Source organism: Panthera tigris, chromosome D1 (assembly GCF_018350195.1).
Source record: "Panthera tigris isolate Pti1 chromosome D1, P.tigris_Pti1_mat1.1, whole genome shotgun sequence".
Lineage (NCBI taxonomy): Eukaryota > Metazoa > Chordata > Mammalia > Carnivora > Felidae > Panthera > Panthera tigris.
The window spans coordinates 67,780,341-67,804,491 of record NC_056669.1 but is presented as its reverse complement, the minus strand read 5'-3'; the positions used below and the strand labels follow the sequence as shown (position 1 = coordinate 67,804,491).

The following is a 24,151-nucleotide window of genomic DNA, read 5'->3' as shown; positions in this document are numbered from 1 at the left end:
CAAAATTATTACTATGAGGTCCCAGCCACTAAAACATACACATTCTACCACATGGAAAGATACAAATGAATAACAATAAAAAGAAGGCTCTGATAAGTGGTATAGCAGAAGAGGAAGTATAATCAGGGTATAAAGAGAAAGATTACTTATAAGGTGGCATGAGGAAACATCATGTAAGGTTTCTTAAAAGTGAAAGGTACATAAGACTTGGGGAGACACACATGATGGTATAGAACTATCCTTTAAAAAGAGGCAACGTTAGAAGTTACGTGGTGATATAACAGAGCATTCAGAGTTTCAGATTAAATATTACTTCTCTTTGTATATCTTGTTGGACTACCAATTTTACTGATCAATTTCAGAGGGAAAAGTTGGTTACTTTAAAACTTTAGCTCTATATTTTAAAAATGCAAATAGATTATGGAATAGAAAGCAAAATACCATGGATTTTAAGGGCAAATCAAGCAACATCAAACATCTTTGATTCACCTATGGACCCAATTAAAACTCTGCTCTCTAAATATGACAGAGATAACACATTCAATTTCATTTCCCATCAGAGGTATTTCCCTAGAGAACTTAAGAATAGCAATCACACAGACAGAAAGAGGTGATGGAAGCAAAAACATGGAGATGGAAAAGCATGGAAATTTGTGTTAAGAAAACAAATTAGTTTACAAAGTCTTAAAGGACCCACTATAGCTTGTTTACAAGCTTGCTTAGCTTAGGGAACCTGAGTTTTAATTGGTGAGCAGTTATACCATTTCCAGTATTATTCTGATAGTGCAGATAAGATCCAACTAAAATGGTCTCTCACATGCAAAAGTGATCAATGCCTCCTCTTTGCACTCAGAACAAACTTACAATAGATTACTTCAAACACGTTAGTGTAATTATTTGCCAATACATCTATTTCTACAACAGCACTGTGAGATCTCTAAAGCAAAAGTCACGGTAACACCAAGCTTCTATCAGGTGCCTACCATTGTATATGGTACATAATCTCTGTTAACATGGGTGTATATCCTTCCTTTCCTTTTCCTTTATATATACATTTTTCTCTTCTTTTCCAAAAATTAGATAAAATACACATGATCCCATATCCTGCTTTTTTCACTTAAAAAAATGAATAATATTCCATGCAGTAAATGTTGGAAACTTTTTTATAGTTGACACAATATGATAGTCCTTTTACATGAATGAATTAAAAAACTGATGTCATTCTGCAAACTTTAGGACAAGCAAATGTTAAATCCAGAATGAAGGCAAAAGGACGAAGAGGGATCCAATCATTGAGCTGCACATGGGCTCTTAAATTACTTATTATAGTTTTGCTTATGATATTAAAAAAGGTTCAGGATTTAATATACTCATTAATAACAATAACAATAATAATTACAGTATTATTAGCAGCTTAAGAGAACATGCTTTAAGTCTAGGGTTTTACCATATCAGCAGTATTGATTCCATTTCCCCACACTAAATCAAAGGTTCCATTTATGTAGCCTACTTTGTTGGCCACATCTTCAAAGAGCTTCCTGAGTGGAGTAGAAGCTGGCAAATTTAAAGTGATCCGTTCATTCACTGTCTTTGAATTAGTAGTATCTTGTATTATACATAAAACTCTAGGTTCTTCAGCAGCATTTTCTATCTGAAATTAAAACAAACAAACATTGTTTATCTTTAAAGAAAAACAAAACAATTATAATTAGCCATATTTTCTATGATTAAATGTAAACATATCCCACAAAATATTATTTTCTCTAAGCTAGTATTACTGTTTTGTTATGTCTGAAATCCACTGTAATGGATATGTCAGACATATAAAGCACCTTATGTGTTTGTTTTGGAAAAACTAGGGTATATTTAAGAATCAACAGTCATTCTTGTGGATATTTGCTTTTGCCTTTTTAAGGCTGTAAATCAATGGTCAACAAGGTGTGAAGTCAGTATACTTGAGCAATTTTCATTTGAAAATAATAAAATATGATCCTTAAAAATGTGTCATTAGCACAGTTGAATCTAGCATTTCTGGGTCTCCTGAAGAAACAGAAAGGGAACTGTGTAGAAATAAGTGTGAATTGTCTAAAATTGGAAAATCCCTAACTAGGGGGCACAGGCAACCTGATCTTTGTGTTACTGTATCTGTACACCAGATGTCCAAAAGCCCCATTTATTAACGTGTTGGGAACTGACAAGCTTATGTAAACAGATCAGCCAGCAGAGGCAGGTAAAGAAAAGCAAGGGGGGAAAACTTTTCAATTACCAATGTAGAAGGAAGTTAGGGTCACAAATTTTTCTTCCTGCTTTTGCATCCAGTACATAACTCAGTAATTATCAAGACAAAAAGTTTTCAAAGGAGACATTCTCCAAGGAGCTCTGCCCTCCCTCTCAAGCTGTTGAAGGACACTGCTTTTCTTTTTCTTTCCACAGGGGTAGTAGGCTGCATCAGATACTTTAGTGTAAGAAGTTCTTTCTCTCCTTCTCCTATAATGCCAAACTCAGTGAATGGCACCATCATCTACCTGCTGCTGAAACTAGAGTTCTGAGCATCTTCCTCATCTCTTCCCTCTTCTTCACCTCACAAAATCACCAAACTTCCATCAATTCTACCTTGTGAATATCTCTTGAGCCATCCTCCTTTCTCTTTATTCCTGTCTGCAGCAATCAAAATCTTATACCAAGATTATGGCAATAGCTTCATGAGAGGTTTAACTTTTTCTAATCTTATCTTCCTTCAATCCAGAATAGTATTTTAACATGCAAATCTGATTATGCAAATCTCTTGCTTCCCCTCAAAATCAAGTGCAGCAGTCATTTAACTGGGGTAAGTCTCACCATCCCCATAACAGGCTTTACAGAAATATGAACTGTACAACCGGTTATGTATACATTTATTTCTTTCCTTCTCTTTTACAACAATATCAACTCCAACCTTTTGTTACTTCTATGTTACCCATTTTTAAACAATAATTATTCAATTACTGAATAGTACTGAAGACAGGATAGCCACAAGGTTTATCTGTTTGTTTGGTGGAGCAATACAATTATAATTTGTTTCTGGTATATACAGTTTTGGGTTTGCAAGAGATTACTTAAATTAAGGTTAATCCAAGTAGTTTAGAACAAAAATAAATTTCTATAAAATAAGTATAATGTTTAAAGTAGTCATCTATTTTAAATAGACTATTTTACACATTGGCTAGCATATTTAGGCAAATCAAAATATTTAATTATAAATAATAATTCATTTAAAAATGAAAAAAGGAAAATACATTTCTATAAAATACACAGGATAACAAAAAAGAGCATTAATAATATGATTCTCAGAAAGGGGGGAAAAAGCCTTCCTCTACAAACATAAGGTGTCATATTAACACATGTAATGATTGCTTCACACCTTTTAATCCCAAACTGAGGAACATAAAGTGGGCCTTTTTAAACTCTAGTTTACAGTAAAAGAATTAACAATTCAAAATAACTTTCAAATATAAAAGATCCACTTTCATAGTTTCAAACAATATACTTCAGAAGTAGATTCAAGTTTTCCAACTATAAAATACCATGGGGCCAGATTTTAAAACCTCAGACAGACTAGAATTGATGGTCCTAGAAGATGACCCTACCAAAGAATTCAGAAATCCAAGGTGTTAGCATAATAGTATACACAAGAATAACACGGCAACATCATACGGCCAGACATTAGCTGTTCCTGCCTCTTCCCCCTAAATATGTGAGCATAAGGTATAGGCGCTCTCTTTCCACTCCACTCCTCCTCCCTTTCCACTAAAAAATGTGGAGAAATTATCCCCAAAGGAATCTCATCTGAAGACTAATGTACTACAGTAAACACAAAATTTAATCTCATGTGTGCCTTTTATTCTTTTTAAGGACAATGGCTTTCTTTTCTGTGAACTGTATAAAAATAACTTTGCTCTTTTTTTTAATAGGAAGAGTATAAATAAAAAAGTAAAAATCGTCTGTAACCCCATAACACACAGATAACTATTAACATTTTGGAGTATATCCTTCCAAATATATTTGCCCACATACACATGCACACTTAAAAACACATACACTGGGTTAGAATATGTATGCTGTTTTGTAATTTCTTTCTTTACTAATAAATGTATCATGTAATCTTTCCATGTCAAACTTTTTCTACTTATCATTTTTAACAGTTGATAGTATTTTATTACACGGATTAATAATAATTTGTTCTATCAGTTCTTTTTTACTCTTAGGTTAGACTTCATTACATTTTAGTAATAATTCTGTGATGAACATCTACATATAACTGTGTGCTTTTCTATTTCCTTAAAATTCCTATAAGCAGAATTTCTGAGCTAACTACACCTTACTCTTGAATTCAATTCTATAATAAGTGAAACAAAAAAAGCTCTGCTATTCTTTAAGGCTCTAAGCTAGCCACTTAAAAATCTTATTACTTCAGGCTCTGCCTTCTGGCCTGTTATTTCTAATTTAATCTAACATATGGCTATCATCCATAGACTACATGTAAATTTTTCATAACACTATTGCCAACACTAATCACTCCCCTTACATCCCCCCAATCTGAGACCTGTAAGAAAAAAAAAATCATTTCTCAATTCTCAGATATCATCAATAAAAGTGTAACAATAACTTTATAACAGTTTTTTAAGAAAAAAAAAAACTCTACATTGTTATATTAAACATGCAGATTTCCAAAACATTTAAATGTAAAAAGGTGTATCTTGGAATTAGGAAAATAGGGTAGCTACCATTCTTGTTTTCTTTGGAGCTCTGCCCCTGATTGAGCCCATTTACACTCAAAGGAAAAAGCGTTACCTTGAGGTAAATGAAAAATGGCTAGATTCTTTGCCACTCATTATCTTTTTCCTCTTCCCATGAATCTGAACTGGCCTTGTGACTATCTAGGACCAACAGAATGTGACAGAAGTGACACTGTGTGATTTAAGGCAGGACCTTAAAAAAAATTAGCAGCTTCTGCTTTTGCACCTCTTGGAACATCCCCTCTTATGAGTAACAACAACAACAACAACAACAACAACAAATCCCACTTACCCTGGGACCACAATGCTACAAGGAAGCCCTACACAGAGAACACGTGGCCACATCAGAGGAGCACTGGGGTGCCTAATAACAGAGGAAAGCCTTCTTGAACATGCCATCCAAAGCCCAGCTAAATGCAGCCAAGTAATGATCCCAGATGATGCCACATAGACCAGAGAAACTGACCAGCTGAGCCCCAGATCCCATCCCACTGAATTGTGAATAAACTAGTTGTTGTTTTAAGCCACTAAGTTTTGCGGTAGGCTGTTCTACAGCCTTAGATGACAAAAATGCACTTAAACACATTGAAGCACAGCAAGCACTAGATGGAAAGGATGTAGTGATGGTGGTGGTGGCATACCAGAGCAGGGAAGGTATCCATGTAAACACTAAATGCAACATTAAGGTAAGGCATCTAAGGATACATCATAATTTAGGAAAGAGAGCACGGTTTTTGAGTTAAAAGAGTTTTATGATAAATGAGAGAAAACAAGTGCAAAGCTTTAGAAAAGCCTAAAGCATGTTCCACTCGGGAAAATATTTTATGGGTCTTAGGTGAGCTATGAGATGGGCACAAAGTTCTCTACACAGAAAATCTAGACAGTTAGAAAAAAGATACAAAGTATAAAATTAAAACCACTTATTTTATGGACAACTCATAGCAATATTAGACTAGTGAGAATAAGGGAAAAGTCCACAGCAGTTACATTACGACTGTGCATGCTAACAGAGTATTTGGTCTGTGCCCGTCTGTGCTCACTGCAGAAACAAAGCTGGATTTCCTAACATACTCTGAAGAAAGAATTCTTGAAAAAACAAAGTAAAAAACAAATTTAAACCACACTCTTATTTTACAAAAGATAAATATTGGGATAAAAATACTGAAAACGTATTTTCTTCCAAAGATAAGCTCGCTGCTAGGGATATCCTGCAGAGGTCGACACAAGATTGTTCTGTCTGAGGGATCTCAGAGTCTGCCTGACAGCATGTTCACTTCTTAAATCAGGGCATCTCCTTTTCTTGGCATTCCTAACAGTTCTAAATTCAAATCTGAGTTCTCTGAAATTAACGCCATAATTTTTGTTTCATTAAAAAACACTTCCTAGGTGTTCCTTATTTTAAAAGCAAGGTGTATAATTGATAGCATATATTTGGAATGTATTAGCATGTAGAAAACAACGTAGTATCAAACAAAACTCAGTTTCGAAGATGCAGATTTTTCTAAGAAACAATTAATATAAAGAATTTTAAAACATTACAAAGAGACCTCTTGACCTCTAAAGTTAATAATCAACCCATTTTCTCTCAAGACTTTCTTCTTTTCAATGCTATTACAAAGAATAACATTATGGTTGTAAACTTACACACACACGAAGTCCATTCTCCCTACTTCTTGGTACAGGAGCTGCTATGAGCTAAGAAATCAGGCCTTAGCACATTACCCTTCTGGGTACCCACAGTGAATACTGCCATAGATTAAAAAAAGAGAACTGAGGGAATGAATATTTTTGCTGACTGAAACTTATTAAATTTATCGGCCTCATTCAGATATGCATTTTTACTTTAACAAGTGACAATTACTGGGGCAATGATGGAGGGCCCTAACTCACATTTAAAAAACTGTATTTTTAAGATGCTCCATCCATTCCATTCTATGACCTTCCCCCATCCTATCCCCCCTGCCCCCACCCAGTAAACTCCAATGTTATATGATCTTTTCCTAAATGGCCTCTTGCCACAGACCATTTAGAGATTAAAGGAAGCACGTTGAAGAAAAAAAATTTTAGAGCTAAAGGACCCAGGAAAAAATGAGGCATTAAGTAAAGGTTAGAATGGGATGCAACATCACAGCAAAGTTTAGGTTTATAATGCAGTCAGCCTGTTAGGAAGGTAATAGTTTTATTTAATTATTCAAGTAAGATTTCTGGGTTTTGACTCTGTAAGTTATTAAATGATTCAATGCAGCACTACTAATATTTCAGAAAATGAAATATATCTGCATAAAAAACAGACAACAACCATACCTGAAACTCAAAACAAAGGGCTCCATAGTTTTTAGGTTTTCCCCCTGACTCACATGTTAAAAACAAGGTGCATATTCATTTAAGGTGACTTTCTTCTTATTAAAATCAGGTTGAAATAACATAAGCCAAACGAACATAAAGCTTAAGACATGCCTTGTTATTAAATAAAAATACCAACATGCTGTTACTTGTTCTGCTGATTATCAGACTAAAGCAATTACATCAGCAGTCTACCTGTAAAAATTTCTTCTTCATTTCATCAAAGATATTTTGTCTGCATCTCCAAAACACATCCTATGGTATATAAGAACAAAATGAATTACAAATTATTTCCTTAAAATACAAAGGTAAGATAGTGAAATTACAACAATTAAGCTAAAGACATTTTTGCAATCAAATCTGTATTAGAGTATTATACCACCTAGGATTTTATTCATAATTTACATTTCTAATTTTTACTTTAGGGCTCAATTACTCTTGTAAGGTTACTGAAAACCTGTGCTATAGTGATAAAGATTAATATTAGCACAGAAAAAAACCAACCACATTAACAAAGAGTGGTAGCTCCAGAATTAAGTGTAAATCAAATGTTCTAAGCCACATAATATTTTTTCCAGTTTTACTGAAATATAATTAACATCCAACACTGTAATAATTTAAAGTATACAACATAAAGATCTGATATATGTATATATTGCAAAATGATTACTAAGTTTAGCTAACATTTGTTTCACACATTGTTTTCCTCTTAGTGGTGACAATTATAAGATCTACTCTCTTAGCAACTTTCAAATACAGTGCAGTATTGTTCACTATAGTCACCATGCTGTATGTAACATCCCCAATACTTACTTATCTTAGAACTGGAAGTGTGTGCATTTTGACCACCTTCACCTATTTTCTCTACCCTCTTCCTCTGGCAACCACCAATCTGCTTCCAGGAGTTCTATCTTTTAGATTCCACACATAAGTGAGATCAGACAGTATTTGTCTTTCTCTTCCTAAGTCACATAATATTTTGAGTCCATTAAAGAAACTTTACAGGGGAACCTAGAGATCCCTGATTTAGGTGGTTTATAAATTTGGATTTTTAACATGATAAATATTCTTAAAGTAAAGCTGCTTATCACTACCACCTGTAGCTATTTTCTTTTAATATAAATCTTTTTCTTATTACGAGACAAGCTTATTTTTCCAATTAAGGAAACAGAAATATTCAAAAGAAAATAAAGATAACCTATAATCAGGAGATAATCTCCTGAAAAATCTTGGTTTTACACCATTTCACACTTTTTCTGTACAAATCTTGTTTTCCTCCACCTTCTTTAATTAATAAATAAAGGTGCTTTTTAATTACAGTAACCTGGATACTATTCTACATCAATGAAAACATTTTACATTATTTGCTTTTACAATAGAAATGTATTTCTATTATTAATAGCAGTAAATAACCTTTTTAACGAGCAACCCTAAAATAACCCCTATAGTGGTGCCTGGGTGGCTCAGTGGGTTAAGCATCCAGCTTCAGCTCAGGTCATGATCTTAGGGTCTGTGAGTTTGAGCCCTATATCAGGCTCTCTCCTGTCAGTGCAGAGCCCACTTCGTATCCTCTATCTCCCTCTTTCTCTGCCCCTCCCCACCCCACACTCATAAAAATAACATTTAAAAAAATAAATCAATGGGGGCGCCTGGGTGGCTCAGTCGGTTAAGAGGCCGACTTCGGCTCAGGTCATGATCTCGCGGTCCGTGAGTTCAAGCCCCGCGTCGGGCTCTGTGCTGACAGCTCGGAGCCCGGAGCCTGTTTCAGATTCTGTGTCTCCCTCTCTCTGACCCTCCCCCGTTCATGCTCTGTCTCTCTCTGTCTCAAAAACAAACGTTAAAAAAATAATAATAATTAAAAAAAAATAAATCAATAAAATAACACCAATAACAATTATTAACATTGTGATATACATCCTATCAGATCCCTCTCCATTCTATGCATATATTGTATAGACTGCTAATTATTAACCAAATAAGATCATTCTGTACACTATTATTTTAATTCTGTTTCTTGTCCCTCAATATTCAATTATCTTTCTGTGCCAAAACATGTAGTTTAAAACTACAGTGTTCCATTATATAGAAAACTATAATTTATTTAACTAATCTGCTATTAATGGGCATTTAGACACTTTCAAATTTTCACTACAGCTTTGCTTATGTATACACTATTCTTCCTAAAGATAACTGCCCAAAGAATTACTAGATCAAAGGTTAGGTACTAATTTTTAGGATTTTGAAACACGGTGCCAAAAGGCTCTCTCTTCCACAAACAAGAACTGTAACTATCTGTCAAACACTAGGTGTTGAGAAAATAGCAGGGAACAAAGCCCTTGTCCTCAGGGAGCTGCCATTTTACAGCAGGAACTCAACCGTAAACAAATCTAAGCAATCAGGTACCTGCCAACCTTAGAGTCTTTGCATTTCTGTCCATTCTACCTGGAATGCTCTTCCCTCGACATCCTTACTTCCTATGTGCAAATATAATTGTGGTGGCTTTAAAATACGTCCACAGATTCTTTGACATGTCTCCTAGCAAGAATAGGAGTCTAATTCCAGTCCCCTTAATTATGGGTCAGCCTTAGTGACTTCTTGTAATACACAACATGACTTTCAAGGCTGGGGTAGAAAGGGCAATACGGCTTCCACCTGGCTCTCTCTCTCTCAGATGGTTGCCCTTGGAACACAGCCACTATGCTGTGTGGGAGCCAAGTAGCCACATAGAAAGGTCATGTGAGATGTTCTAGCCACAGCCCAAATGAGATCCCAGCTGGCAACCAGCATCAACCACCCTACATGTGAACACCAGCATTCAGATGATTCCAGTCCTCAGCCTTTCAGCTGTCCCAGCTGATACCTAGCAAAGCATAAATCAGCTGTCCCAGCCAAGCCTTGCCTAAACTGCACACCCATGAGCAAAAGTCACTAAGTTTGGGGGCAGACTGTTATATAGCAAAAGAAAATCAGAATAGTCAATTTCTCAATCTTGTCTTTTTCTCATCTTCCTTTTATTTTTTCTGTTCATATTTTATTTTGAGGAAGAGGGAGAGAGAGAGAGAGAGAGAGAGCAGGGTAAAGGCAGACAGACAGGGTGAGAGAGAATCCCAAGCAGGCTCCATGCTGTCAGCACAGAGTCCACAAACCAGATCATGACCTGAGCCAAAATCAAGAGTCTGACTGACACTTAACCGACTAAGCCACCCAAGCGCTCCTTTCTCATTATCCTTTCAAAATTACAATTCTCTTGATAGTTGACATCTATCTCCCTTCCTTGCTTCAGGCTTCCCCAGAGTACTTTTGACCATTTGATGTATTTGCATTATTTTACTTGTTTATTGTCTATCTCCAAGAAACTTCCACTATGAACCAAGATGACATAGTAGACTGGATTTACCTTCCCCATCTTAAACAACTAAAAACCTACACAAAATATATAGAGATAGAGTCCAGTAATTTCCCTGAGTTTAATAGATGAGGTGGGAGTTCAAGGGCGCCAATCTGGCTAAAATTTACAGAGCAGAATACTGAAGAAAAGAAAGCTGTGGAAACAGCAAGCTCCAGAGATCTGTAGAATGGTCCTCCATGAGTATTCAGCCATACTCATCAGCATATGCATGTGAAGAAATAGCTGAGGCAGGGGAACAAACCACAGTAAAGTATCCCTGGAGCTCATTTCAGTTCCCACCAGCCAAAATGAAAAAAATATAATACACAAGGCATCAGATAAGAGTACTCAGAAGAATATTGTCTCAGTAGTGGGACCAAATTAGGCTCAGACTTAGGCTTAAAAGCAAGCCTTAAAAATATCAAACTGTTAACAAGTAAATTAACTGCATTCAAAAACAAAGCTCAAAAACATTTATGGGAATAAAAAATACTCAGCACCCATCAAGGAATAATTCACAATGTCTGACATGCAATCAAACATAAATAGGCATGTAAAGAAGCAGGAAACTATGACTCATAATAAGAAAAACCAACCCAGAAACGATACATAGGATAGAATTAGGAGACAAGGGTGTAAAAAGTTTATAATTGTATTCTATATTTCAAGAAGGGAGACTGGCTAGCTCAGTCTGGTAGAGCATGCGACCCTTGATCGCAGGTTGTGAGTTCAAGCCCCACACTGGGGTGTACAGATTACTTAAAATCTTCAATCAATCAATCAATCAATCAATAAATAGATGAGTATGTTAAGAAAAAAACATGGAAGATATAAAAAAGATCCAATTCAAATTTCTAGGGATGAAAAGTACAATATCTGAAATGAAATATATAATGGGTAGGATTAACAGATTAGGTACTATTGAATAAAAGATTAATAAACTTGAAGACATAACAATAGAAACTATCAAAAATAGGTCATATTTCATCCTTTTCATGGTTGCATACGTGTGTATACCCACATACACACACACACACACACACCCCACATCTTCCTTATCAGTTGACCTACTGACAGATACTTAGGTTGCTTCTATACCTTGGTTATTGTAAATAATACTGCAATAATCATAAGGGTGCACAAGGCACCCAGGAGGCTCAGTCAGCTGAACGTCTGACTTGAGCTTAGGTCATGATCTCACAGTTTATGGGTTCGGGCCCCACATCGGGCTTTGCACTGGCAGTGCAGAGCCTGCTTTGGATTCTCTCTCTCCTTCTCTCTATGCCTCTCCCCCGCTTGCACTCACTCTCAAACATAAAAACATTTTTAAAAAATGTTTTGTTTTTTAATCATAGGAGTGCACATATCTTTTCAAATTAGTGTTTTTATTTTCTTTGGATAAATAAAGATGATACCGGGGGTGCCCGGGTGGCTCAGTCGGTTGAGCGTCTGACTTCGGCTCAGGCCATGATCTCACAGTCCATGAGTTCGAGCCCCATGTCAGGCTCTGTGCTGACAGCTCAGAGCCTGGAGATTCTGTGTCTCCCTCTCTCCCTGCCCCTCCCCTGCTCATGCTCTATCTCTGTCTCAAAAATAAATAAAAACATTATAAAAAATAAATAAATAAATAAATAAATAGATAAAAATGATACCATGCCATCTGAGACAACATGCATAAACCTAGAGGCTATGATGCTAAATGAAATAAGTCAGACTAAGAAAGACAAAGTGGAATCTTATAAAAATAAAAATAAATAGGCAAAAAGCAGAATCAGACCTAAAAATACAGAGAACAAACTGATGGTTGCCAGAGGACAGGAGGTGGGAGAGTGGGCAAAATGGGTGAAGGGGAGTTGGAGATATAGGTTCCTAGTTATGGAATGAGTAAATCATGAAAATCAAAGCACAGCATAAGGAATACAATGACATCGTATTAGCAGATGCTAAGCTACATTTAAGGTGATAAGGCATAATGTATAAATTTGTCAAAATCACTATGTTGTACACCTGAAACTAATGTAACACTGTGTGTCAACTATACTCAAATTAGGGGGAAAAAAGACACAGGAAAAAATAACATACACACAAACGAACAAACAACAGAAAGTGGAACAGAAACCATAAAGGCCAGAGGAAGCTGAACAGTATTTTTTTCTGGTACTTACAGAAAATAACTGTTAACTCAGAAGCCTAAAACAAACAAATGAAAATGTCCTTTAGAAATGACCCAGAAATTGCCTTAGTAATCAATCAGAATTCAAGACATTCTTAGATAAAGGAAAACTAAAAGAATTTGTCTCCAGTAAAACTACTCTGAAGAAATGGATAAAGGAATTTCTCTAAACAAAAAGGAAACGATCAAAGAAAGAACCTTAGAACATCAGGAAGGAAGGAAGGAAGGAAGGAAGGAAGGAAGGAAGGCAGGCAATATGATAAAGAAGGTTAAATACAATACACTTTCATTCTCATGAGTTTTTATTAAATGTTTGACAATTGACATAAAAATGACGTAAAAATGAAAAGACTACTTCATATGGTTATAAATGTATAGAGGAAATATCTGACACAATTATATTATAAACAAAGAATGGTAAAGGGACATAAAGGAGTAATGATTCTGCATTTCAACTGATAAGTTGGTATATATAAGATAATACCCAGAGGAATCAAGAGAACACAACACACATCCATACGAATATGCCCAACTGATTTCTGTCTAGATACAACAACTCAATGAAGGAATGAGTTTTTTCAACAAATGGTGCTGGAACTGGACATTAATATGCAGAAAAATAATAATCCTTAACCTAAGTACCTCACCATATACAAAAATTAACTGAATATGGATAATAAACTTAAATGAAAAATATAAAACTATAAAACTTTTAAGGGAAAAAAAAAAACAAAACAGGAGAAAATCTTCCAGGCTAATAAGACTAGGCAGAGTTCTCAGATGACATCAAAAGCATGGTCTATAAAAGGAAAAATTGATAAATTTCATCAAAATTGAAAAAGTTTATTTTATAAAAACCCTGTAAGGATGAAAAGACAAGCTACAGACTGAGAAGAAATATTTCAAACCACATAATCGACCAGAACTAATATCTACCCAGAATTCTAAACACCTGACAAAAAAAATCTAATTAGAACCTAAGCAAAAACATAAAACATTTCAACACAAGGCATAAACAGATGACAAATACACACATGAAAAGATGGTCAATATCACTAGCCATTAGGGAAATGCAAATTAAAATCATATTGAGATTACCACACACCTATAAGAATGGCTAAAATTAAAATTAGTGACAGGGGCGCTGGGTGGCTCAGTCAGTTAAGCATTTGACTCTTGATTTTGGCTCAGGGCATGATCACAGGGTCTTGGGATCAAGCCCCACACTCAGCATGGAGCCTACTTGAGATTTTCTCTTTCTTTCTCTCTTTCTCTCTTTCTCTCTCTCTCTCTCTCTCTCTCTCTCCGTCCCTCCCGCTGACCTTCTTCCCTACTGTCTCAAAAATATAAAATAAATTTAAATAAATGTAAATAAATTAAAAAAAGAAAGCCAAAACTATAAATCCTTTATAAAAAGTAATATTATTTTTAAAATCCTTGGATAGGAAAGAAAATTTTTAAGTATATAAAAAAGAAAAAGACTGATTAAGATCAGTTCAATCATGGACTTCTTGATTTCAAAAAATTAAAAGGATGAAAAAAAAGCAACAAATTGGGAAAGGACATTTACAACAAATGTAACTAACAAAAGACTGGTATCCCAGAATAATAATAAATTCCATAAATCAATACACAAAGATAATTCAATAGAAAAATGGCCAAGACATGAACAGGAGATTCTCAGAAGCGAATGATTAGCTCACAAAGAAATTTTTGAATGCACAACATTATGAGTAAGCAAAAAAAAAACAAGCTACAAACCAAGAACTCTCACTCATGTTAGTGGGAATGTAAACGGATACAACCCTTCGAGAAAACAGTTTTGATATTACTTATAAATCTGAAAATATGTTTATCCTACAATCGATTAATCTCACCACCAGGAATATCTATCTATTATCTATCCATCCATCTTGCCATCCAGCCATCCATCATCTCCTAAAGGAACTCTTGCCCCAAGTAACAAGAGATGTGTACAGAAATGTTTACAGTACATTGCTCAGAATAGCACAAAACTATAAATATCCTAAGTGTGCTTCCATGATAAACTGTAGTATATTCATAGAACAGAAGACTATGTTACAGAGAAAATGAAGTGCTGTTATGTACATCAACATGAATGTATCTCAAAACAAAGTGGAAGAGCCAACTCATAGTAAAATATATGCCACAGACCAATAGACACAAAATAATTCCATTTACATAAAGCTCAAAAATATATAAACTAGCCATTTTATTGTTTACTGACACAGCATGTGGTGAAACAAAAACACATTTATCAAAAATTTAGAATGGTTGTAGAGGCAGGGACAGAACTGAGGAGGAGGGAGTTATAAGGATTTCAGTGGTACTGGTAATGTTTCATATCCTGAAAAAGACGCCCAAGTTATTATTCTTCTTTAAACTAAACTTAATATATTCATTTTTTTATATCCTATTCTTCATAATAAGATGATGTAAAAATGGGAACAAAACACAGATGACTAAGAGGTTAAATTAATGCACATCTTACTTATTTTTGATAGATTGATACATCAACAAATATGAAAGGTACAAAATATCTTGATTTCAGAAAAGCACACTTGACAAAAACATTGCTATGCATAAAATGATAAAAATGTGCCTTAACAATTATAACTTTTTTTTCCCAATGTTTATTTGAGAGAGAGAGAGAGAGAGAGAGAGAGAGAGAGAATGAATGAGCACAAGAGGGGCAGAAAGAGAGGGAGACAGAGGATCTGAAGCAGACTCTGCGCTGACAGCAGACAGCCCGATCTGGGGCTCGAAATCACGAACCACAAGATCATGATCTGAGCTGAAGTCGGATGCTTAACTGACTGAGCCACCCAGGCGCCCCAACAATTACAACTCTTAACTGAAACCACAACTAAAAGATTATGCCAAAAGATTATCTATCTTCAGTCCTGTTTTATTTAGCACTTTAAGTAATCATCTAGACAAAGCCATGAAAAAGATGATCAAATTTAAGGAACATAAGGAATAGTTAATATAATAAACAGTATCAATTTCAAATCTGTCTCAATAGACATGACCAAAACAAAAATTTTAAATAGGAATAAAACCCATTATTTTTGTTCAAAAAATAAAATGGACATATGTCCACCAATCCTACCTTCAAGAATTCATCCAAGGTGGCACACCTGGGTGGCTCAGTTGGTTAAACGTCCAACTCTTGATTTCAGCTCAGGCCATGATCTCAAGATTCATGGGACTGAGCCCCATGTAGGGCTCTACAGTAACAGGGCAGAGCCTGCTTAAGATTCTCTCTCTCTCTGCCCCTCCCCTGCTCCTGCTCATACTCTCTCAAAATAAATAAAAAGTTAAAAAAAAAATTCATCCAACGGTATTGTCAATGAATGTACAGACATGAATGTAAAAAGATACTCAGCAAAACATTACTGTAAATGTAATAAGAACATACCAAAAGCTGTCTAATTCGCCAAAAAAGAAAATAATTTATAAGAAAATTATAATAAATATACGTAGTGGCATACCATGCAGTCTTTGAAAATAATGCTATATGAGATATACAGACAAGGGTAAATATCCAATATATTGCTAAGAAACGATGCTAGCCTTAAAATGTACTATAATACCATTTTTTTAAGAGTCTATATTGGAAAAGAGAGGGAAGGAAAAATTTCAGAATAAAAGAATCTCATCAAAGCATTAACAGTATTGTCTTTGAGGGGTAAAGCTAGAGGTGTTTTTTCTTTATGCTTTCTGACATTTCCAAATATTTAGCACTGCACATATACTTGTTTTTATAATTTATATGTAAATCACAAGAAATAAACTTGACAAATTTACTCAACTTATATATTAAGTAAAAAATTTTAAGTGTTAGCCTACTCCTACCCTCTCAAACACAAGAGAGAAAACACCTAACCGCTCAATCAAACATGTACAATAAGAAAACAAAAGCAATTTATCTAGGCAACAGTACACATGGAAAAGATCTAGGGAGATTTCAAGAACTACACTCAGTGTGTACAACAACCAACATGATAGGTCTACAGAAAACAAACAATAAAAACTAGCACAATCAAGATCAGGTAACATTAACAGACAATATGCAGACTGTGCGCAATGTGAGGTTACTACATAAGAAAATAGTTAAAAGAAACTAAGGATGTCTAAAATAACCGAAGGCTTATGATAATAAACTTCAACTACTAACTTCAACTAATATATATCTGGAAAAATAGAGGCCAAAAGGAAGCTTGGAAGCCTCTTACAAGGAAATTAAAAAGAAAATAGTATTCTAAAAGAATACTATTCTTTAAATACTATTAAATACTATTCTAAAAAAATGAATGTCACTTTATATTCTGAAAATCACACATAACATTCTACACAAAATCTCTAAAAGCTCCATTTCAAAGAATACTATTCTTTAAATACTATTAAATACTATTCTAAAAAAAAATGAATGTCACTTTATAGTCTCAAAATCACACATAACATTCTACACATTAAAATATCTAAAAGCTCCATTTCTGGGACAAATGGGAGTAGATACACTCTCCCTATTCCACCTGCTAAATACAACTAAAAGCATTATGTATTAAACAAAGATAAGAAGATACTGAAAGGTAAAGAGGAAGCAGACCAGCTAGGGACCTCAGGATCCAAAGAATGAAGGTCATGGTGGTTAATTCCCTGGATTTCTTTTCGCCTAATATATTCTGGTATGAGTAAGCACAGACTGAAAAATGCCCAAGACATGAATGCCTTTTTCCAGCTAAAGGATCAGAGGCAGTCTCACAAAACAGGAAACTTTTAGACACTAATCACACTACAGCCAAACACTGGGGGGATTGAGGTGGGGGAAAGTTGCTCTGCCTCCATTCCCATCATCAAGGTGCAAGAGATTTCCATTCTCATCTGGCTAAAACAAGGCACTCCCTTCCCTCCCACACCCTTCCACCACAGTGGTGTTAAAGAAGACAAAGTAGGCAAGTGGGACTTCCATCACAGCCCAGTGGTAGAAGCACTTCCTCACTTGTATCAGTGGAAGCCTCATGGGAGGACTAACAAAGTGTAACCCCTTGTCCCAGTCAAGCAGGTATCCACAGAAGTTTAAGGGGAACCTGAACTTCACCCCCAACCAGGAGTAACAAGGCACCACTCGCACCCAGGCTATAAAGGTGGGATGAGGAATCCGGACTTCTACTTCCACCTCTTGGTAATGAAGGAGAACCAACCCCCTTTCACCTGTTGGCAGGATATCAGAGAAAATCTGTTAAAACAAAAGATTTAAGTAACATTCAGAGTTTATAATGTAATACCCAAAACATTCAGGATAAAATGAAAAGTCACTTGTCATACCAAGAACCAGGAAAATCTCAACCTGAATGAGAAAAGACAATCAATAGATGCCAACACCAAGATGATGCAAATATTGGAATTATCTGACAAGGATTTTAAAGCAGCTGTGTAAAAATGTTCAGCATGAAACAAATGAAAAAAACAAAGTATCAGCAAAGAAATAGCAAATAAAATCACTAAAATTAAAACTCACTAGGTAGGCTCAATAGCAGAATGAAGGTGACAAGGGAAGGAATCAGTGACCCTGCAGATAAGAACAACAGACATTTTTATCTGAAAAATAAAGAAAAAAAAGACCAAAAAAATCATTCTCAATTTGTACAATCTGTACAACCATAACAAAAGACCTAACTGACATTCATGTCATCCATGTCCTGGGAGGAAAGAAGAAAGACAGTGTACATGAAAAACTATTTGAAGAAATAATGGCTGAAAACTTCCGAAATTTGGCAAGAGGCATAAGACTACATATTCAGGAAGCTGAGTGAATCCCAAACAGATTAAATCCAAAGTATTTCATGTAAACACATATAATCAAAATCCTTGAAAACTAGGGGTGCTCGGGTGGCTCAGTTGGTTAACCACCTGACTCTTGATTTCAGCTCAACTCATAATTTCACAGTTGTGAGAACTAGCCCTGCATCGGGTTCCATGCGGGGTGTGGGGTCTGCTTAAGATTCTATCTCTCCCTCTGCCCCTCCCCCACTTAGGCATGCTCTCTCTTGCTCTGCCTCTCAAAAAAGAAAAAAAAAATCCTTGAAAACTAAAGGCAAAGAGAAAAAATTTGAAAACAGTGAGAAACAATACCTTATGCATATGGGCAAAACAATTCAAATGAAGATTTCTCATTAAAAATCACAAACATAGATATTTTCCACAATATTTTCCACAGAGCTAAAAGAATTGTCAGCCTAGAATCCTATATTCAGTGAAAATATCCTTCAGGAATGAAGGGAAAATCAAGACATTTTCAAATGAAAGAAAACTAAAAGATTTGTTGCTAGCAGACCTACCCTAAAAGAATGGCTAAAGGAAGTTCTCTAAACAGAAATGGTAATAACACAAAGAAACCACTTCCTATTAAAAATGAAATATTATATTCTAGGATAATGTACAAATGCTGTTTTACAAAAGTAATTAGACATACTGTGCAAAACTCTAAAATAATTTTGAGTTGACTCAATGCGATGTTTGGGTTATTTCCACAAAAAGCTAGACATCATAAGCTCTTAGTCAAGTCCACAACTATGCTGCAAAGCAAAATACAACTTACATCATTTAAGCTTACAAGTTTTCTAAATATAGGACCTGCTGTGAGTGCTAAAATGGTCTACTGATTTGACAATTTCTCTTCCGGGTATATAACCAAAAGAACTGAAAGCAGGGACTCATACATGGCTGAACACCCATGTTCATAACAGCATTATTGACAACAGCCAAAAGATGGAAATATTTATATACACAGATCAATATAGATATATGATTGAATATAAAGGTGTATGTATGTGTGTATATATGTGTATACATATATACACATATAAAATGTATTTATGTCTATACATACATATAAAACGGAATATTATTCAGCCTTAAAAAGGATGGCAATACTGACACAATCTACAACATGGATAAACCTTGAAGAAATTATACTACGTGAAATAAGTGCAAAAAACAAATGCTGTAGGATTCCACTTATATTAGGTACCTAGAATAAATAAATTCAGACAGAAAGTAGAATGGTAGTTGCCAGACATTGAGAGGGTGGGTAGGGGAATAGGGAGTGATTGTTACTGGGTATAGTTCTGCAAGATGAAAAGATATCTGAGGATGAATAATGGTGAGTAGCACAACAATGTAAATGTACTTAATGCTAACGAACTGTACACTTAAAACTGATTAAGTAAATTTTATGTATATTTTACCAAATTAAAAAATTAATCACATAGAACTTATGATCATAAATCTGGGGAAGTAGCAAAATTGTCTGCCAACTGGGTTTCCAATAGTTCTATGTTACAAACACATTATAGTCACAAAAACATACTATGGATATGTGTAAATATATGTATAAGCATGAAATACATTTCTATTTTCTCTTATAATCCAGAAAAAAAAATCTGCCTAATTATTAAAGGCTTTCATATGATTTGAGTTATATATAGACGCATATATAAATGATATAAAGACAGATTTCACATTTATATATGTGAGTGTGCATATTTTCTAGCTCCTTTTTACTGAGGAGACCTAGAAGCAATGATATCCCTGCAACAATAAACACACCTAGTGCCCAGATGGTGATTTCTGAATACCATTCTCCACAAAAAGGATTAAGAGATCTTTGTAGAAATGACTGATCTTAGTGTCGGTGTTGGAAAGGTACAAGACCTTGGAATATCCTTCCCTGGCAGAAAGTAAGGAAGTACTCCAAGAACGGGGAGATATGTCAAAAGGACACAGGAGCCAGTTGAAAGGGTTCTCACTGGCCAAATGTAGAATAATTTGAACATCAAAATAAATTATTCAATGTAAAAGTTAACATTAAAAAGACTGCTGCATAGAATAAGAAGTAATCAAATGACTAAAAATGTATACATAGCTAAGCTGAAAATTTAATAGTAAACATGTCCTTTTCCTGAATAATATTAAACTACTGATGATGGGCAGGAAATCATTAGAGAATGGCTAAAATTGACCTAGTACTCCTTAAGGATTCCTTAGAAAAAAATTTATTTTTAGAATTTATATCTCACTTTGTTCACTTAAAAGCTAAAATGTTAACTACAGAAGTTAACTGCCAGGAAGCTGAGTATCTAATGTAAGTTTTAAAAATTTTAATCATATTTTTTTTTAAATCTAATCATGAACTTTTTATTCAGTGTATTTTTAATATTTAGTTTAGGAATAAATGAGTATGTAAACAAAAGAGAATTAAAGGTAAAGACATTATCATCAAATTTTATATGAATCAAGTTATAATTTTTTAGCCATTTTTTCAACTTTTAAATTCTCAAGAATTAAATCATTCACTGTTTCCATTTTAATGTGGGTGGAAATTGAAGTTAAAGTTCATCATTCAAATATATCACATTTCTCATTCCCCTGTTTAGCCATCCTAAACAGTTGAGCCATTCTAACAAAACATCTCTATGAATCATTATATTCAGTAAGTGATACACACTGCATTTACTAACAAAAATACAAGACTTGCTTGGATCCAATTATCTTTAACTCCATTCCCACTAGCAGCCCTCTACAACTTCCCCCAAATGGTTCAGTCTTTTTAACCCTAGCCTTTTCATCAGTGTGAAATTATACTCATAATATTTAATTTTAGGCTCAATTCTCAAAAGAAATTTCTTTCATATATCTAGGATTTGTGTTTTGTTTTGTTTTTTTTTTTAATTGTATTTCGCAGGGCGTCTGGCTAACTCAGTGGAGTGTGTGATTTTTGATCTTGGGGTTGTGAATTCGAGCCCCACCCTGGGTGTAGAGATTGCTTAAAAATAAAAAATAAATAAATAATATTCATTTACTTGTCAATATACGCAAAGAAAACAAGTATGTCCAACAACTGAGGAGACTGGTCAGGAATACATAAATACTTCAGAAAATCATAAAGATTCAATACAAACATGAATAAAGACCACAAGTATACAGGAAAAACACAGGCAAATTCATATGCAAGATCTGCTTAGCTAAGAAATGAAAACGGCTAATTTACATTCTTTACTACTGAAAACAAACTGCAAAAGAAAATCTAAGTCTTTTATGAAATTCAATAAACAAAATATATTTGGGAAATTAGATTCAGGAAAATAATTTCATAATACATTACAGAGCTTCTGCTGTTAGAAGCATAAAGTATGCTCTTTTAAAACTTTTAAATAGGGATGCTTGGGTGGCTCAGTCAGTTAAGTAAGTGTCCGACTCTTGGTTTCGACTCAGGTAACGATCTCACAGTCTGTGAGTTCAAGTCCTGCATCAGGCTCTGTGCTGACAGTGCAGAGCCTGCTTGGGATTTTCTGTCTACCTCTGTCTCTGCCCCTTCCCCACTCATGTTCTTTCCCCCTCAAAAATAAATAAACATAAAAAAAAAATACCTTTAAGTTTCTAAAAAGTGATTTTGAAAGTTTTAAAATTTTCCAAACTGATTTTAAATTTTCAAACTTTTTTAGTACAAGGGCTTTTAGTATTCAAAGGAAGTTTGACAATAATCACTCTGCTTTACAACTGCTTTCTAAATTCAAATCTTCATATAGGAATTTTCTAAAAGACAACTTTGTACCTATTATAAAAGCTTAGTTCACAGCATAAAAAATTGTAAGTACATTCTACTTTATTTCTGCGATAAACTAATTTGCATTATTAACAGGTGCTTATTCAATATATCAGACTATGGATTTTCTGAATTTAAAGCAATATTCAGTAAGATACAACATTGCCTGTCAATTTATGACATTTACTTCCAAATCATATAGCACAATCAAGTAATAAAGTATAATAGTATGACATAGATACCGTATGGTTTAAAAGTTTTGTAAAAATACCTATATTCATACCTACCTTTTGTGCTCTAATATTAGGATCTCCCCTCCTTGCATTCTATTTCCTTCTAAAATACCCATAAAACAAGCTCCCAGAACTTCATAATATCATAAGAAAACTAAGTATATAAATATATAAACCTCTGGGGCATTTGGGTGGCTCAGTCGGTTAAGTGCCCAACTTTAGCTCAGGTCATGATCTCATAGTTTATGAGTTCGAGCCCAGCATTGGGCTCCCAGGCTAAGCGCTGACAGTGCAGAGCTTACCTGGGATTCTCTCTCCCATCTCTCTGCCTCTCCCCGCTCTCTCTCTCAAAAATAAACTTTTTTTTAAAAAGTAAAAAATAAATAAGTATATATCTAAAACTCTGAATTCTATATAACCTATTTTTTACTTGTAACAATTACATCAAGTACTCATTCAGTTAGTAGAAAATTAACAATATGAAGTTTGAAAACTTTAAAAAGTTAAAAAAAAAAAGTTTAGGGGCACCTGAGTGGCTCAGTGGGTTAAGCGTCTGACTCTGGATTTCAGCTCAGGTCCTGATCTCACAGTTCATGAGTTCTAGCCCCACACCGAGCTCTACGCTGACGATGTGGAGCCTGCTTGGGATTCTTTCTCTCCCAATCTTTCTACCCTTCCCCAGCTCAAGCTCACACTCTCTCTCAAAATAAATAAACTTAAAAAAATACTTCTTAAAGTTTAAATCTAACTATGAGCAATATATTTTACTTGATGGTTAAGAAACCATCAATCAGATGACTCATCACACATAACATAAAATTATAATATTTAAAGCTAGATGGACATTTAGATATCAGATTAAACTCCTTATTTTACAGATGAATAAAAAGAAATTCTGGAACCTGAAGTGACTTGCTTGCCGTAAGGTCACATATGAACACAGATCTACTAAGAAACACAGGCTTTCTGGGGCGCCTGGGTGGCTCAGGCAGTTAAGCATCTGACTTTGGCTCAGGTCATGATACTGCGGTTCCTGAGTTCAAGCCTCCGGTTGGGCTCTGTGCTGACAGTTTGGAGCCTGGAGCCTGCTTGGGATTCTGTGATTCCCTCTCTCTCTGCCCCTCCCCTGCTCACACTCCGTCTCTCTCTCAAAAATAAACATTAAAAACAACAACAACAACACAGGTTTTCTGATGACTTTATAATGTTAACATATTTGTGGCAAAAAAAAATTATAATGACATTATTTTTCCCCTCACTTCCATCTTAATACCCCTTCCACTTCTGCCTTATTCCTTTTAATAGTTGTTCTACTACTGGAAATGGGTAACCCACTAATAATATACTGTAGGTATCTAAACTTAGAAACTAAACAGACTACTCTCAGGAGAGGAAATAATATGCCCTTTACTATTCCTGTTATCTTTATTTTTGATTACAGCTAAGTTTTCTTGTAAGAGTAGGCTGTTGTTGACAAGCAGTGACTCAGCTTCTGATACAACTGACTTGTTTACAAGTCTTAAACGTTCTACTGCATTATTACTAAATCAAAGAAGCTTGTTATCTGTTACCATACTTTTATTTAGAAGCATTGATAATAATTTTAAT

At 34.7% G+C, this 24,151-nt stretch overlaps 1 protein-coding gene across 2 annotated transcripts in view; it reads right to left on the bottom strand.

The window, feature by feature from the left end:
- The window catches only part of USP47 (ubiquitin specific peptidase 47), a 105,771-nt gene that overhangs the window by 64,415 nt on the left and 17,205 nt on the right, over positions 1-24,151 (bottom strand). The window contains exons 2-3 of one of the 2 annotated variants that reach the window (XM_015537931.2): positions 7,314-7,373; positions 1,448-1,651 (exon numbers count right to left, since the gene is read on the bottom strand). In XM_015537931.2, the coding sequence (XP_015393417.2) occupies positions 1,448-1,651; positions 7,314-7,373 (264 nt within the window). The remainder of the gene's footprint in view (positions 1-1,447; positions 1,652-7,313; positions 7,374-24,151) is intronic. The other variant, XM_042959483.1, reaches the window with a different exon arrangement.